This window comes from Heloderma suspectum, chromosome 2 (genome assembly GCF_057233095.1).
Source record: "Heloderma suspectum isolate Gila_16-S chromosome 2, 16-S_ref, whole genome shotgun sequence".
In the NCBI taxonomy this organism is placed as follows: Eukaryota; Metazoa; Chordata; class Lepidosauria; order Squamata; family Helodermatidae; genus Heloderma; species Heloderma suspectum.
The window spans coordinates 140,078,423-140,097,460 of NC_139459.1; the positions used below are offsets into that span (position 1 = coordinate 140,078,423).

A 19,038-nucleotide genomic window follows, 5' to 3' on the forward strand; every position below is an offset into this window, starting at 1 on the left:
CAATGCTGTTCAGTTGTGGTCAGCTGTGACAAAAAAAAATAAATTTAATGAGGCTGACAAGAAGCCCAAACATATCCTTGTTCAGGGGAAATCAAGGAAGCAGCAGCCCGCAGGCACCTATGTTTTGATGTGTGTGATTTGTGGCTCAATACATTAACCATAGCCATTTTAAAAAATCATGCTGATTATGTGGTGAAACCACAAGTCACCTTTTAAAAATTTGTTGGGCCTACCACACCCTCTTTTGTGCTATTATATGTGATTAGATTGCAGCTCACCAAATCCAAGTTCATACATTAGACAATTGGGTTTTCAATTTTGTAGGCTGCTACAGTTTCTTAGTATAGATGAAATTTTACGTAATTAAGGGCACAATCCTATCCATGTTTAGACAGAAAAAAGGCCTACAACTCCCAGAAAGTATAAAATAAGTAAAGTGAAAGGCATATATTGTTGAGTTGGAACAGGTGATAAGAGAAATGTGAGTCAACAATCTTATGTCTGTTTAGACAGAAAAAAATCCTTTATCTCCCAGCATTACCCAGCCAGCCATGCTGGGTGGGGAATGCTGGGAGTTGCGGGATGTTTTTCTGTCTTAACATGCATAGGATTGCACTCTAAATTAAACTACAGCACTACCAGTTTCACAAGCTACTTTGGGAGCCTGCTGCTATACCTTTCCTTTTCTACTGTGGCATTTCCCCACCTCCTTATAATCTTAAAGATAAAATTACATAGCACTTAAGAGTAAAGGTGTATTGTAAGTTTAGGGCAATAATACTCAAACTGTGCACCATAATTATATATTTTGTGAGTCCAAAATATCCAGCCACCCCCACCACCTGTTTGGTTCTGCATGATGTATAGTGTAATCCTATGCATGTGCTTAAGTCCTTTAAAATTCAATGGGACTTACTCCCAGGTAAGTATATATGTGATTAATGCCTCAATGTTCTATCTTTTCCTCATTTCAAGGGCCAATCTAAGACCTTTTGCTGCTGGAGGCAGAGTAGCAAATGGCATCCTACCCCACACAGTCAAGGTGCATGGTACTTGAGACCAGCCAAGTTATTTTGGCTGAGAGAGAAAACCCCACAAACACCTCTCCCCATCCCTGACAGTAAACACATAATAATCATAAGTTAAACAATCAACAATTGGCTGCCCTTTCATGGCACTCAGAACCAGCTCCCTGAGTTGTCCCTCTACCTAATGGTAGGACTGTATCTTTGTGCTGGATTTGACTTTTGACTGGGTCACGCCATTGCTCCTGCTGTAGAGACGCAACAGACTAAAAGGGGCAGATGCTGCCAGGGGGAAACATTTAAGTAAAGGCACAGTACCCCTAAAAAGCCTCAATAGTATACTTCAGTTGTGAAGCACAGAGCTAACATTTCTCCTCCCCCTCCCGCACCATTCCATACTTTACAAGTGCTTCTACATTGCCAATAGGTTAGATTTAACAAAAAATCTGTCTTCCAACTTTGATGAAAAAGCAATACCCTGAGAATTTCTCACTTAAAATCCACTTAAATCATACCACCATTATGACTACAGGAATAAAATGGAGTTTGCTTCTGCTGCCCTGATGCTAAATACATTTACTTGGGAACAGACATCATTTTACAGTAGAAAGGGATATATATATATATATATATATATATATATATATACACACACACACACACACTTTAAATATATATTTAAAGTTAAAATAATAACATGAACGTCTCTAACCATGTACTGTCTGGCCATTCTGACTGTATACTTTTAAAAATAAAATGGACAGGATGCTGTAGGCATCAGCAACATCAACAACACACCATCAGCTGTGACAGGCCCTGGCATGCCCAGGTGCTGACTCTGGACCTGTTTGCTACTTCCTTCATCACCTGCTGCTGGGGGGGGGGGGGAAGGACTTTGGCCCTGAGGTTCAGCTCTAGATGCACCACTCTCAAAGGGTTTTGTATTTTAAAAGCCTTCATTTTATGAGGTATTTGAAGGCCATTTTCAAGAAAAAAAATTGATCACAGCCGGGAAAAGATTTTTGGATTACGAAATAGTACGGGAAGCATTGTTGTAACAAGTCAAGGCTTCACCCCTTGCTTGTACTGTAAAACATGTCCAGAACTCTATTTAATAAGCCTTAAAGAAAATAGTGTTGGAAAGCGTAAGAAAGGCAGCAGAGGCGTGTGGAAACCCTGCCCCACCCTCCCCAATTCAGCTCTAGGTGCTTGCATTTTGAGGAGCCCCTGAATGTGAGTGTGAGCCCCTGAACATGTCAAAAGGCACATCTCGTGAATTCTACGGCGCCTGAAGCAGCAGCTGCATGCACAACTAGCAGTATACACCCAAGCCTTCTTTTGCATGCAGCTCAAGGCAACTATGTTTAGAGGATATGCCACTTAAATATGTGAAACTGGTATCACCAGTCACATAACATTATTTTATATGGAATTTTCAGTGTGAGAGCCTATCTATTTACGAAGACCTTCCGGAAGTGGGCCTCTTTAGGGATCTTCCATTCAGGAGAAAAAAAAAACAGAGAATATAGCAGAGCTTATTCATACATGGCCCTGATCTTTTGGAACTCCAGTTGTAATGAGGCTTTTGTGTAAGCCTACAGGTGTTTCAAAAACATGGTAAGATAGTTTAAAAGGTAAGCCACTTTAGGCATTGCACTTGAAAGTAATTTTAATTAATCTGTTTTCCTTGCAAAACAGCAAAATTGGAATTATTCTTACTTTACAGTTGATCAACTAAAGTTGGGACTTGCCTGCAGCCCTCTAGTTAAGCTATGGGAATGTGAACAGCATGCTGGGTCAAGAATGGCCAAATGATGACTCGCTGTCAGGATCTGGCCCCAATGCAATTTCATCTGGACACTGGTAGTCCTATCACATTTTTAAACAAGGTGTGTTCAGCCCACCCATCCCCAATTCACTCAGAACGGAAGGAAACATATTTTCCCAAAGTCATATTCCACTCTTAATGTCACATCTCTTCTTGGGTTTGTATGTAATGCCCCAGATAAGTCCAAAACCTTTACACTGCTGCTCTCTGGTACCAGGATTATTACAGAGCCTGGCTATTTCTGAGAGGGTCAATTTCTGCTATGTTGCTGGCCCCTGGACCACCAGAGACTAGAGCAGTCCCAGAGAACATGGAAGTCGGTTATCCCATACTAGATAACGCTTATCCTCAACAATTACCTACCAAAAAATGAAAAATTTAAGAATACTTAAGTACCACCAAAATCAGTAGACCTTACTCAACACAAATAAGTGCTTTGTTCCTTTACAATCGGTGGGTTTAAGGATGCTTAACTTTCACTGGGTTGCAAAGAAGCAGAGACAACACGCTTATTATGAGATTGTTAAACTAGTTATCTTATGTAATAGCAAAGCACACCTATACAGGTTAGTCATAAATAAGTCCCACTATGTTCAATGAAGTTTACTCTTAAGTGTGTTTAGGAATGCAGCCTTAAGAATAGGATTGCTTTGTATGTTATATACTCTATCATGCAGCAGACATTTTTTCACTATTTTATCTAGAGCACGTACAAACTGATATCTGGACTGCGACAATGAAATAAAGCCAAGGGAAGTTATAGCAATTCTAGCTGGGTTACGCTGATACTCATTCTTGTATCTTTGTTGATCTCTAACTCACACAAAGTACAATCTAGGCAGTTCAGCATTTAAAGTTTCAGTTATTTCAATGAGACCATTAAGCATGTGTTTAAGTATTTTCCATTGAAATCAACAAGACTTTAAAAAGTGCTTAACTTCGCCCGAATTGTACGATGGCTTTCAGTGTACCCCAATACCACTGATAGCTCTTCCTGTCTTATGTAATGCTTAAAAAATTCCTTCCTTCCTCCATTAAAACACACAATTTTGTCAACTTGAAAAGAACAGACAATACAGGAAACCAAGCCCACTGAAAAGAGTACAAGCCCACTGAGGGGAATACATCAAACACAACTTTTATATTTCATAATTTTAATAAATAAAACTAAGTTGCATAATGGAATGAGTAAGCCAGGCCAAAAAAAAAAAAAAAAAAGCCGGCTCTTACAGACATGAAGTTCTGAAAGTAGTTGGCAATATCTGCCTTGCAATTTTTGTAATCATGCAGGGAGGTCTTCAGCTCTTCACAGGAGTGGAAGTTGCTTTCATAGCCTTCTTAAGATGATGGTAGTTTGGTAGAATTTTCATTAGGAAGTCTAGTTGCAATGTTTGTGGCTAAAAGGAACAAAAAGCACAGTGTTAGACAAAGCATTAAGACAGGCAATAACACCGGCAGTCTGAACTCTTGTTGCTGATGCTCTGCTCTAGCAGGCAAAAACGAACTGATCTGGTAACTGGACTGAGAATTGCAGCACTACAGAAGATGCAGGGGTTTGGGAGAAGCACATGGTCTGGCTCGGCCTTCCCCAACCTGGTGCCCTCCAGATGTGCTGCGCTTGTTGTTGTTCAGTCGTTCAGTCATGTCCGACGCTTCGTGACCCCATGAACTTCCTGTCCTTCCTTTCCTCTGCTCTCTCCCAGAGCGTGCTCAAGTTCATATTCATTGCATCCGTGATGCTATCTAGCCATCTCATCCTCTGCCGTCCCCTTCTCCTTTTGCCTTCAGTCTTTCCCAGCATCAGGGTCTTTTCCAGGGAGTTTTCTCTTCGCATTAGGTGGCCAAAATATTTGAGCTTCAGCTTCAGTATCTGCCCTTCCAATGAGCAGTCAGGGCTGATTTCCTTTAGGATGGACTGATTTGACCTCCTTGCAGTCCAGGGGACTCGTAAGAGTCTTCTCCAGCACCACAGTTCGAAAGCATCAATTCTTCGGCACTCAGCCTTCCTTATAGTCCAGCTCTCACAGCCATACGTTGCTACTGGGAAAACCATAGCTATGATTATATGACCTTTGTCAGCAAGGTGATGTCTCTGCTTCTCACTATGCTGTCTAGGTTTGCCATAGCTTTCCTCCCAAGGAGCAAGCATCTTTTAATTTCATGGCTACAGTCACCGTCTGCGGTGATCTTGGAGCCCAAGAAAGTAAAATCTGTCACTGCTTCCATTTCTTCCCCTTCTATATGCCAGGAAGTGATGGGGCCAGATGCCATGATCTTTGTTTTTTTAATGTTGAGTTTCAAACCAGCTTTTGCACTCTCCTCTTTCACCCTCAACAAGAGGCTCTTTAGATCCTCTTCGCTTTCTGCCATTAGGGTGGTATCGTCTGCGTATCTGAGGTTGTTGATAATTCTCCCGGCAATCTTAATTCCGACCTGTATTCATCCAACCCGGCATTTCTCATTATGTACTCTGCATAGAAGTTAAATAAGCAGGGCGATAATATGCAGCCTTGTCATACGCCTTTCCCAATTTTGAACCAATCGGTTGTTCCATGTCTGGTTCTTACTGTTGCTTCTTGACCCTCGTACAGGTTTTTCAGGAGACAGGTAAGGTGGTCTGGTACTCCCATCTCTTTCAGAATTTGCCACAGTTTGTTGTGATCCACAAAATCAAAGGCTTTAGCGAAGTCAATGAAGCAGAAATAGACTTTTTCTGGAATTCTCTTGCTTTCTCCATGATCCAGCGAATGTTGGCGATTTGATCTCTAGTTCCTCTGCCTCTTCGGAACCCAGCTTGTACTTCCGGTAGTTCTTGGTTCACATACTGCTGAAGCCTAGCTTGTAGGATTTTGAGCATAACCTTGCTGGCATGTGAAATGAGTGCAATTGTACGGTAGTTTGAACACTCTTTGGCATTGCCCTTCTTTGGAATTGGAATGTAAACTGACCTTTTCCAGTCTTGTGGCCACTGCTGAGTGTTCCAAATTTGTTGGCATATTGAGTGCATTTATGATGCTTTAACAGCATCATCTTTTAGGATTTTAAATAGCTCAGCTGGAATACTGTCATCTCCGCTAGCTTTGTTGTTACTAATGCTTCCTAAGGCCCACTTGACTTCACTCTCTAGGATGTCCGGCTCAAGTTCAGTGACCGCACTATCATGACTATCAGGGACATTCAGATCTTTCCTGTATAGTTCTTCTTTGTATTCTTGCCACCTCTTCTTAATCTCATCTGCTTCTGCTAGGTCCCTGCCTTCTTTGTCCTTTATCATGCCAGTCTTTGCACAAAACGTTCCCTTGATATCTCCAATTTTCTTGAAGAGATCTCTAGTCTTTCCCATTCTATTGTTTTCCTTAATTTCTTTGCATTGTTCATTTAATGCTGCACTACCACTCCTGTAATTCCTAGCCAGTGTGGTCATTGGTTGGCGTAGGATGGTCTAGCTTCTAGAAGCTTCCTACCCAATTTCTCTACCACGTCCCCAGATCACACCCCCAGTTTTCCCTACAAGCCTCTTCTCAGTGTGAATAGGAATGGAGACTTTGGCAAAACTCTCCCTTTACATAGGTCAGATGAACACATGTCCTTTTACACATGTACCAGATTAAGATGATAGTTGTTCACAGCCATGCAGAAGCCAAGAGCAGGCCAAAGCCCACCCATTCCTCCAGTGCTCGTGCTGGGGAGGAAGTGATTGAAGAGCCTTGGCCTACACCTCCACTTGAGTAGGAGTGGGTCAGTTGGCAGTGCCCATATTGCCAGGTCCTTGACAAGCTTGAAAACCTGAATCAGAAACTATGCTTTGAAGTGGGTTTCTGTTTGTACTAATTATGGTGTTGCTTGACATCTGGACTGACAATCATTGTTATGGTGAGGCCCCTGCACCATAGAAATGGAGTGCTGAGCAGATGGAAAACAAAAGCCAACAAGCAGGTCTAAACCACTGGCCTTGGAAGCACAAACCACAGCTTGGTGTGATAGCTGACTGTGCAAGTACAAGTTCCTTCACCTGACTGTTTCTCCTATTTCTTCATTGGGAATAGGGGTTGATTATTATTCCACAGAAAACATGGTGAACTGAAGGAGCAAACCGAGAAAAGGGGAGAATTCCAGGATGGCCCCTGCTCCTAATCCAGCTGGAGCATCTGACCAGAAGGGCTACATCACAGTCTACCCATCTACTGCTTATGCCACCAAGAGCTGGATCCTCTTTCTCCTTCACCTGGACTGCTTTTCTTGGTTTAACTTTTACATCTGCAGTTCAGGCAGCCAGCCGTTACCCATCAGGGAGATATGCAAACCCGCTGTTCTGAAAGATCAGCTGAAGCAAGCCAGCTTCACAGGCCAGATTGGGTTGGGAAAGTCACACTGTTGCAAGGGGAGAACAAACTGGGATCAGAATAGCATGGGCTGACCTCTCATCATGCGCCTACCTGTGGCCGCTCAGTCTGCACTCGTCGAAGACAGTCAGCTCCATAGATCACTGTGTTCTCAGGGATGACTTCATAGGTGTTGACGTTGCAGCAGGCACCAATGATGCAGCCACTCGTCAAGATCACATTCCTACCCACAAACGCTGTGGAGACAAGATCTTTAAGACTCACAAAATAGGAAGCCCATCTGGAACAGGCAGCATCATTAAGTCCAACCAATGGTCTGCCCAGCCCAGTGATCCATCCCTAATTGAGGCTACCACCAAAGTACTCCATTCCCTGCCAGCCTCCTATAACAGCTCTCATTTTTGTTGTCTTGTTTCTAGAAGTTATCTTATCAAATTGCCTCTGCATTTGCCAAAAAATTACAATCAGATCTGGGCTGCAATTATGTGCACACTCACTCCTGAGTCCCACTAATTACAAGGGTTACTTCCAAGTGTGCATGGGATTGCAGCCCAGTGATGTCCAATTGTACTTTGTCCTCAAGTTGTCACTCCCTGTACTTTCTAGCAGAACACAGGAAAACCTCAGAATTTTGAACATTTGCAGTTGGACAGAGTTAAGGGAGAAAAGGTTTCCAAAGTTAAACACCAATTCTTATCACCTATGGATCTGCCTAAACTTGCCAAGTTTGGACCTTTCCCATTGTAGCTTCTGCATGAGCTAGTTGAAAAATGCTCCCTCAGAAGCTTGCAATCTAAATTTCAACAGTGGGGGAGGCAGGGAAGAAATGGGAGGGTAACACAGGATGAATGTGAGCAAACACAGTCACATTTACTTAGCCTTCAAACTTTACATGTTAAAATGTGGGAGTACTTTGGTGCCTTAACAAATCGCTTGTCTGTCTGAACCTGCCTTACTGCAGAGGTTTTTAAGAATTCCACCATCACACTGACTTTTCTGCCAAGGAACTCCTGTGCATCTTGCCATGGAACCCCGGCACATTGCTGAGGATTCTGGGTATGTTCAGGGCACCAATTCCAGTTATATCATGCACTTGCCAGGCCTGTTGGGCTTCACTGTTGCCTCATGTAAACATAACAGGATTGCACAGCCCAACCCCCTTTTGTGGCTGTGCATTTCAGGGGAACTTTGGTAATGGTGGGCAAGCTGTTTCTTCACGGAAGGTTGTTGTCTGCCATGGCCAGTCCTCTCATTGAGGAACATGAGGATGCCTTTAAGATTTCAGAGCACATCTTGAAACCACTTCCTTAATGGAACATCTAAAAAGCTCACTCCAATCCTAAGAATGCAACTAGGGATTTCCAAGTATATATGCTTAGGATTGGGCTGGAAGTGAAATGCACAAGGCAGTCTCACATAAACCATTCCAACACAATCAGATGTGAGAGAAGTTCTTGAAAACATACAGAGAGCATACAGCATTATGCAAGAGTTGGAAACATATAAAATATTTCATTATTAGATTTCGTCCTTAATCCACACACTTACATTTGGACTCAATTACATTGTTGTCTCCTATTTTCATTGCCCGAGAATCTACAAGTCATGGTTAAGAAATGTACTTAACATTTTGAGTTTCCCTTACCCTAGATTCCTCCTAGTGAAAGCTCTTCGCAGCTTCCCTATATTCAGGAAATGCACCCTGGGCAAGCAAGCTGCTATCTTTATAGCACTGGAGACAAGAGTTTGATAAAACTACTTGATAAAAAGTTAACATACAGATCCTACCTGATAGGCAGCTACTGAAATCTATCCCTTTTGACAAAGGACTTCCAGACAACTCAACTGATTGGCTGTAGATTCGGGGCTTTCATTTGAACACTCCTGAATTTTTGAAACATACCTAGTTTTGCTTATAAATCTCAAGACTGTATACTCAAAGGCTTCCGCATTGCCTAAAGCAGCCAGCTGTGTGACGCTAGGTTTGCTATGACATTACAAGCTGTGACGATTTGCCACAAAAGTGGCATGGTGCCTCGAATTACTCTCAGCAGAACAGAAACAGTGAGAAGTTCTTTGTGAACAACCAAATTGGCTACTATTGTGGATGAGCCCTTTGTTAAGGCAAAAGTTCTTTTATTTCAGCTCTTTGGCTTCCACAGTTCTAAGTTGCATTAACAATAGGCAGAGCAAGCAAAGGGCCTGTTCGCATGTCATGACATCCCACCGTGGCTTAATTAAATTGCAGGGGGCTGCCATGTTGTTGCTGGGTACCGTTTTTGCATGGCACTCATGGGCATCTGGCCTGCTGTGTGATGCAAACACAGGCAGCAGTGATTATCTGAGGGTTAGTGAACCCTCAAATAACCCTAAAACAAGCCATGAGTTATTTGAGGGTTGTCTAACATTCAAACAACCCCTGCTGCCTAGGTTTAAACGACATGGCCAGCCACGGCAAGCCAGGCACCTGTGGGCATCATACAAAAATGGCACCCAGCACAACACAACTGCTCCTGTGGGTAAATTAAACCACAGGCTGTTGTGTAGTGCAAACCAGGTCACTGAGAGGCAGAGGAGGAAGACAGGCTATGCGACCCACAGCTCATTGTACTGGAAGGCCAACAACTAATCTTAGTACACAATAACATTGGGGTATCATATTTAACTTAAGGTAATTTAGCCAAAGGTGGGTAATTTTAATGCTGAAGTTTTATTCTGTTTCGCAGGTGTTGGAGAGGGCTGTTTTTGTTCCCTGGCCCTTTGGATTATAATGGATTATTAGATCTAATAAATGTATTTAGAACTACTCATTTGAGTTTGGAGCTCAAATATTGAAGCCTTTTAACACAGAAAGCTGAACAATAGAGAGGCTGCTACCCACGATTCAGGCTTCCTTTCACATTAGAGGATCCACCATATATTTGCCATGTGTTTTTGTCGTGAAACTTGCAACATATGATGTAGATACTTTTATTTCACTGCATGTTCCCTCTGAATATGCACAAAGTCACAATTAGCCTGTGCAGTATGTTTTTGTCCAGACATAAATGGATATAGCTGCCCTAGATGTCATTAGGGTTCACTGTGCACTGCGCACACCCTTTATTAGGAAGAACTCATATTGAATGTGAACAAAATGTATTACTGGGAACCTTTGGATACAAAAACCTACTAAGAGATATAGAATGATTAATGACTAATGACATCTGCGCTATTGTGGACAAGACACACATCCCAGACAATTCTCCCTTGTGCAAAATGGGATCTAAGGAATTACTATGTCACAGAACTGATCTTTTAATTACTTAAGTATCCTGTAACCATCACTATCCTGTACAAACATCAACCTTTCCCAGCTTTTAACACTGCCCTTCGGAAGGATACAACAGCCAACTTCAAATACGTTATTGGTGCCGATGATCATTGGTTTGGCTCCCACGTCCTCTGTATCAGGGGTAATATTTTCAGGATAGCTGTAAAGGGATTGAAAGTCTGCATTAAAATCTCTACATTTTAAAAAAGTCATGCCATGCTCTTGTAAAAGTGTTGAGAACTGTCTTTGTCTTTGACATTTATAAGGTTTGGACAGTTAAACTTTGGTACTAGATAGACCCTTTGATTTGATTCCCCACTCCTCCCCACATCCAGAAGTCATCTGTTTCTTGTAGAATACTGGAACAGATATGAACTTCTGCAAAGAATGTTTTATAACATTTGTAAGAATAATGTTTTGGCAAAAACGTCATAATAAAATGTATAAAGCAATTCTAATATATGCTGTGGATAAACTGACTTAAGGGCAGGTTTGCAGAACAACTTCCTAAAATATCAGTTTAGGTTGGAAACATGGAAGCAGATGAGGAGAGTTCTTCAGTATAGAAAGTCCACTGATTCACCTTCTTTAAGAGTCAGAAAGCTTACCAGACTGAGGAATGGTGAGGACAGCGGATCATTGCTGTAGAGCAATATGCTCTGCCAGGCTAAAGAGGAGACCAGCAGAGCACTAGTAGCCCTGTGAAGGTGTGGTCACTGCAGGGATCTGAAGAGCTTCCAATGATTTCTAAGGCTGCAATCCTATACACACTCACCCGGAAATAACTCCCATTGAACACAATGGGCTTACATCTGAGTAGACATGCACAGGATAGTACTTGAAACGTTTCCTAAATCTCTCTGTAGTTGAACCCCAAAAGTCATGAGAACACTAGAAAACTACCGGTCACCAAAATTAGTGAAATGAGATGGGTTTTAAAAAATCACATTAAACATTGTGATCAAATTAAGTACCTACAGCAATGAACTACTGAAGGCATGTAAGGACTGTAGGGGGCTCTGTTCTTTTTTCTTATATGTGCTTTCTTTAATGGCATATATCTTTTACAATGGAACACAAGACACCTGAGTCTTGTCATGGAGATTCACTACTGATCTGCAGCAGTATTCACTGTGGTTTTTCCCTTCTTCTCATCCTTACACTCCTGTTACATTTAAATAATTCCTGAAAAGCTGAACTGTTCTCAGCCAATGAGAAGTAGCTATTTAGCAAGATGGTGAGTGAATGACAGCGAATGACAAGAGAGGTTAAAGGAGGTGGCTCGGGAGAGTGAAGGCAGCTTCCTATGTTGAGTAAGACCAATGGTCCATTTAGTATTGTCTTCTCAGATGGATATTGGTATCCAAGATCTCAAGGAAGGGTTTTTCCAGGTCCTGCTTTCAAGATGTTTTTCACTACAGAAGGCAGGAGACTGAGGCTGGACCTTCTGCATGCAAAGTGAGTGCTCTACCACTGTGGGAAGCTGCAGGGATAGGAAAGTTATGATACATATACATGTGTGGGAGAGACTGCATAAAACTATAAATAATGTTTTTCTTTACATTTTAAAAAATAGGCTTGTACGTTTTATGAATTAAGGGCACATATTTATTTTTTATACTGTTTTCACTGTAGTGTATTATTGTAAAAAGAATGCAAAAAGAAAATATGCAAAGATTACTTTTCCTTCTAACAATGACAGGTAGCTTCTGTTCTATTGAATTGTAATTTAGCTTACACTTTTACAGTATTTCAAAGACACCTATGTCCATTGATACCAAGCAATATGCACATTTAAATATAATATTAAAAGGCTTATGATCAATCAGCTAAAATATCCTTTCACTCTTACTCAAATCTATTAAAAATAGAACTGACATTTCTTACAGTAATACACTTTATTGGTCCCGCAGCCATATGGAGCAAGTCCAGCATGAAAACTGGCAATGTGGCTGGATTCACTAATGCACTGCCAATGTACAAATGTGCATTGTATGACATACTGAACCATACTAACCCATTAATGATAATTGCCTGTTCTTCTATGAGGTTACCTTCTCCAATCACTATTGGTCCTGCTTCTGCAATTATCCGTGCTTTGGGGTGAATCACTGTTCGTGGCCCTGTGGAAAATACCCAAGGATTATGCCTGGTATGGCATTGGTATGTCACCCCAAAATACTTCAAGGAAATAGATGATCCTTAGCAGGAGTGTCATCTGAAGATTCCAGTTTGTCTTAATCAATACATGGTTGTAACACAGTACCAAAAAGAAATCTGCAGATGTGAGCAGAGTTCATTTTTCACTTGTAGTAACCGAGACATCAACAGTGTTTTCAAGTAGTGGACTGGACTGTTACAACAATGTCAGCTGTTTATATTCCTAGCAGGAGCACCACATACAGAGGGAAGAAGGGGATATTATAGGTGACGTATGATTTTTCCTCTCAAGAGCACCTATAGTTCTGACCAGCTCACTGGTTTTACCCACTTATTGTTATAAACAAGGAACCTGTTTGGATTATCTTCTCTCTAATCTTCTCCCTCTTCAGCAAAGGAGATCGTTACCTTGTCGTGGTGCTGGAGCTTGAGCACCTCAATGACATCATGAGCTAAACCGTGAAGGGACACCCAAGACGGGAAGGTCATGACAAAGAGGTCAGACTAAATACGATCCCTGGGGAAGGAAACGGCAACCCACCCCAGTACTCTTGCCATGAAAACTAAATGGATCAGTACAACCAGAGATATGTCGGTTTACCATCGGAAGATGGGACTCCCAGGTCAGAAGATGGTCAAAATGCTACTGGGGAGGAACAGAGGATAAGTTCAGCTAGCCCCAGACGTGATGACGCAGCTAGCTCAAAACCGAAAGGATGGCTAGCAGCTGATGGTGCTGGTGGTGAACGATGAATCCGATATTCTAAAGATCAACACACCAAAGGAACCTGGAATGTAAGATCTATGAGCCAGGGCAAATTGGATGTGGTTACTGGGGAGATGTCAAGATTAAATATAGACATTTTGGGTGTCAGTGAACTGGAATGGACTGGAATGGGCCACTTCACATCAAATGGCCACCAGATCTACTACTGTGGACAAGAGGACCACAGATGAAATGGAGTAGCCTTCATAATTAATAATAAAGTGGCTAAAGCAGTGCTTGGATACAATCCAAAAAATGACAGAATGATCTCAATTCGAATTCAAGGTAAGCCATTTAATATCACAGTGATCCAAATATATGCCCCAACCACAGATGCTGAAGAAGCAGAAGTAGATCAGTTCTATGAGGATCTGCAGCACCTACTGGATAGTATGCCAAACAAAGATGTTATTTTCATTACAGGAGACTGGAATGCTAAGGTGGGTAGTCAAACGACACCTGGAATTACAGGCAAGCATGGTCTGGGAGAACAAAATGAAGCGGGACATAGGCTGATAGAATTTTGCCAAGACAACTCACTGTGCATAACAAATACTCTCTTCCAACAACCTAAGAGACGACTTTATACATGGACTTCACCAGACGGTCGACACCGAAATCAGATTGACTACATCCTTTGTAGCCAAAGGTGGCGGACATCTATGCAGTCAGTAGAAACAAGACCTGGAGCTGATTCAGATCACAAACTTCTTATTGCACAATTCAGAATCAGACTAAAGAGAATAGGGAAGACCGACAGATCAGGTAGATATGAGCTCACTAATATTCCTCATGAATATGCGGTGGAGGTGAAGAATAGATTTAAGGGACTAGATTTAGTAGATAGGGTCCCGGAAGAACTATGGACAGAAGTTCGCAACATTGTTCAGGAGGCGGCAACAAAAAACGTCCCAAAGAAAAAGTAAACCAAGAAGTCAAGATGGCTGTCTGCTGAGACACTGGAAGCAGCCCAAGAAAGAAGGAAAGCAAAAGGCAACAGTGATAGGGGGAGATATGCCCAATTAAATGAAAAATTCCAGAGGTTAGCCAGAAGAGATAAGGAATTATTTTTAAACAAGCAATGCGCGGAAGCGGAAGAAGATAATAGAATAGGAAGGACAAGAGACCTCTTCGAGAAAATTAGAAACATCGGAGGTAAATTCCAGGCAAAAATGGGTACGATCAAAAACAAAGATGGCAAGGACCTAATAGAAGCAGAAGAGATCAAGAAAAGGTGGCAAGAATATACAGAAGATCTGTATAGGAAGGATAATAATATTGGGGATAGATCTGATGGTGTGGTCAGTGAGCTAGAGCCAGACATCCTGAAGAGTGAGATTGAATGGGCCTGAAGAAGCATTGCTAATAACAAGGCAGCAGGAGATGACGGTATCCCAGCTGAACTGTTTAAAATCTTGCAAGATGATGCTGTCAAGGTGATGCATGCCATATGCCAGCAAATTTGGAACACACAAGAATGGCCAACAGATTGGAAAAGATCAACTTATATCCCCATACCAAAAAAGGGAAGCACCAAAGAATGTCCAAACTATCAAACAGTGGCACTTATTTCACATGCCAGTAAGGTAATGCTCAAGATTTTGCAAGGTAGACTCCAGCAATTCATGGAACGAGAATTGCCAGATGTACAAGCTGGGTTTAGAAAAGGCAGAGGAACTAGAGACCAAATTGCCAATATCCGCTGGATAATGGAGAAAGCCAGGGAGTTTCAGAAAAACATCTATTTCTGTTTTATTGACTATTCTAAAGCCTTTGACTGTGTGGATCATAACAAACTGTGGCAAGTTCTTGGTGGTATGGAGATACCAAGTCATCTTGTCTGCCTCCTGAGGAATCTGTATAACGACCAAGTAGCAACGGTAAGAACAGACCACGGAACAACGGACTGGTTTAAGATTGGGAAAGGAGTACGGCAGGGTTGTATACTCTCACCCTACCTATTCAACCTGTACGCTGAACACATCATGCGACATGCTGGGCTTGATGAAGCCAAGGCTGGAGTTAAAATCGCTGGAAGAAACATTAACAATCTCTGATATGCAGATGATACCACTTTGATGGCTGAAAGCGAGGAGGAGCTGAGGAACCCTATGACGAAGGTGAAAGAAGAAAGTGCAAAAGCTGGGTTGCAGTTAAACCTCAAAAAAACCAAGATTATGGCAACCAGCTTGATTGATAACTGGCAAACAGAGGGAGAAAACGTGGCGGCAGTGCCAGACTTTGTCTTTCTAGGCACAAAGATTACTGCAGATGCTGAGTGCAGCCAGGAAATTGGAAGACGTTTACTTCTTGGGAGGACAGCAATGACAAATCTTGATAAAATAGTGAAGAGCAGAGACATCACACTGACAACAAAGGTCCGCATAGTTAAAGCAATGGTATTCCCCATAGTAACCTATGGCTGCGAGACCATAAGGAAGGCTGAGCGAAGGAAGATAGATGCTTTTGAACTGTGGTGCTGGAGGAAAATTCTGAGAGTGCCTTGGACTGCAAGAAGATCAAACCAGTTCATACTCCAGGAAATAAAGCCAGACTGCTCACTTGAGGGAAGGATATTAAAGGCAAAACTGAAGTACTTTGCCACATCATGAGAAGACAGGATACCCTGGAGAAGATGCTGATGCTAGGGAAAGTGGAAGGCAAAAGGAAGAGGGGCTGACCAAGGGCAAGATGGATGGATGATATTCTGGAGGTGACGGACTCGACCTTGGGGGAGCTGGGGGTGGCGATGGCCGACAGGAAGCTCTGGCATGGGCTGGTCCATGAAGTCACAAAGAGTCGGAAGCGACTGACCGAATAAACAACAACAACAACAACCTTCTCCCTATGTGCAGTGTGGGATCATGTTTTCCCACCCTTACTATTTGGTGTGCCTGTTCCCTGGGACATCCACACATGGGAGTAATCCTTAAATACATATGTAAAATGCAATGAAATTAGATCTGAACAGCATGACTGATATCCTACATTCAGTCTGGGATCTGGGGCCAATGCACATATAATTTTTAGGAACCACATGGCTTATTTTAATGTTATGTGTAATGGAACAACAGCAGGCAGGATAGGAAGACAATCTCACTCGTCCATTGCACACAGGGAGATGATAATCTGATTCAGCCCAAATTAACTGCCCAGTCTACTACGTATGAATACCAAAAGGCACAAAGCCCTTTGCTTTAAAAAAAAGCGACCATTTTAATGCATTGCTTGAGTCAGTATGAGATCTAAAAAAAGTAACTGCATCAAATGCTCTTGAAACAGACTGTTTCTTTGCAGTTTCATTTGGACTATACCCAAGGTGATTTTAAACCTTGCTGCTCCCTTCCACCACTGAAATTTGAAATGGCGCTCCTGGTTCCTATCCTTATTTCAGCTCACTCTTGCTTTGAGCAACTTAATCTAGGTACATTTTTTAAGAGATTGCCTACTACTTGAAATACATCACCTAATGCCTGTTTTACAGCAATAAGCAATACGTGGGAATTAAGAAGGATTTCTGTAGATTAGCTTTCAGGTCCCAATGATTATTCAAATTAACTTTGAATAAGCCAGCAGTAACAATACCACAGAAATGACATTTTCTTACCAATTGTCACATCTCCTTTGATTTCACTCTCCACACAGACAACAGCTCCGGGAGCAATCTTTACACTGGAAAAAGAGATCAAGAGAAATAGCACCAGAGTTTTGCATCTCCCTCCAAAGCACATGTACATGGAAGTAAACCTAACTGATTACAAGTAAGCTTAGAACATCTCAGAATCTTTGAATAACAATCCATGGTATCCTTCTGGACTACCTTGCTGGAATGGGACTTGAGGGGCATAATATTATAGTGGTTCCAATCCTTCCTGGACAGACTGTTCTAGAAAGAGGTGCTGGGGGACTCCTGCTCGATGCCTTGGCTGTTGACCCATGGGGGTCTCACAAGGTTCCATCTTGTCTCCTATGCGGTTTATTATCTACACAAAACCACTGGGAGAGGTCATCCAGGGATCTGGAGTTCGATGTCATCAGTATGGAGATGACACTGAACTCTTTCTCCATTCCATCTCCAGGGTGTCTGTAGAGGACATGAATTGGTGCCCGGAGATGGTAATGGATCTGATGAGAGCAAAACAAATTGGAGCTTAATCCAGACATGACAGAGATGCTCATACTCAGAACAGCTGACCTGGAAATGGGGATTCAACCAGTGTTGGATGGGTTAGCATTCCCTTAAAAACACAAGTTCATAGCATGGGGTTTCTTCTGGACCAGCTTTGACACTGGATACCCAAGTGTCACCTGTGGCCATATGTGCCTTTGCACAGCTACACCTGTTCCTGAAGACTGTATATCTGGCCATGGTGACACATGCTTTAGTTACATCATGCTTGGATGACTGTAATGTGCTCTACATTGGGTTGCCTATGAAAAGTACCTGGACACTACAATAGGTCTAGATTGGTGCAAGGGCCACATATCAGAAGCATGCAACTCCCTTCCTGAAACAATTTGTTCCTGGGCCCAATTCAAACTGTTGGTGATAACTTTTAAAGCCCCTTACAGTTTGGGCCTAGGATATCTGAAGTACCACCTTCTCCCATATGAATCTGCCTGTCTAATGAGATCACTGGAGGCCCTCCTGCATGTCCCATTATCCCCACAAATACTCTTAACTGGGATCAAGGAGAAGGCCTTTTCAGTGAATTCCAAGGCTCTGAAACTACCTCCTGAGAGAGATTCACTTGCTAAGAAAAGAAGCAAATGGTTCATAAAGTGGCAGGCCGTTTTTTTTTTAAGAGAGATGCAATTGTCCTTCATTAAAGCCCACAGCGTGTATAAGTGCTCCTGCATGTACAAAAAGGCGATGTACAAAAGCAGACAATATAAAGTTATTATATTGCATTATTTAAGGGCTTAGATTGTAGACCTTCTGGAAGGGTCTTTCCATTTTGTTTCAACTATATTTGTACAATGGCTACTCTCATTTCAGGCACTTAATAATATTGTATTATTTTAGATGTTGCAGTGTAGCACTCTTTTGCAACTTTACAAAACCAGAGGGGCCTAAAGAAGTGGCAAAGTAAATAAATAAAAATCTAATGAGAAAGAATTGCCAAGTGGGAGAATTCTCCACAGATCTACTGTAGCACAAGCTTTTGCAGACTAGGGCCCACGACCATCAGAGGCGTGAAGCATTGTTCAGAACTGGCAGATACCCGAGTCCAGTAAAAAAATACTGGAAACGCGCGGGGTGAAAAGGCCGTGAAACATAGGAGGCCACAGAGGGCCTCTGCCATTCCTACACACAGCCAAAACGTATACAAGGCGATTACAGGCCGCTCCGTTCACAGCCGTACTAACTGCGCGCGGGCAGCCTGTGCTGACGTAACCTCTGTAACGACCAACGAAGGCGCTTGACCAACACAATTGATCAGAAGACCCTCCGGCTTCCAGCCCCGCAGCCTCCACGCAGCTAAAGGCGGATCTAGCCCTCCCACCCCTCCTAAGCCCACCAAGAGCGGACCGGCTCACCTCTTCGGCACCTTCTCCGCCATCTTTTCTGCTCACTCATCCATTGCTCGGCCTGCGACGAC

At 42.4% G+C, this 19,038-nt stretch overlaps 1 protein-coding gene across 1 annotated transcript; it reads right to left on the minus strand.

Annotated features, from left to right (window-relative positions):
• Positions 1-1,685: 1,685 nt before the first annotated feature.
• DCTN6 (dynactin subunit 6) lies at positions 1,686-19,014 on the minus strand. Its single transcript, XM_084835050.1, has 7 exons — positions 18,977-19,014; positions 17,043-17,107; positions 12,527-12,632; positions 10,581-10,669; positions 8,745-8,792; positions 7,290-7,432; positions 1,686-4,250 (listed from the first exon to the last, which is right to left on the minus strand). The coding sequence occupies exons 1-7, from the start codon at positions 18,997-18,999 to the stop codon at positions 4,152-4,154; spliced, it is 573 nt and encodes a 190-aa protein (XP_084691176.1). The 5' UTR covers positions 19,000-19,014; the 3' UTR covers positions 1,686-4,151.
• Between the last annotated feature and the right edge of the window lie 24 nt (positions 19,015-19,038).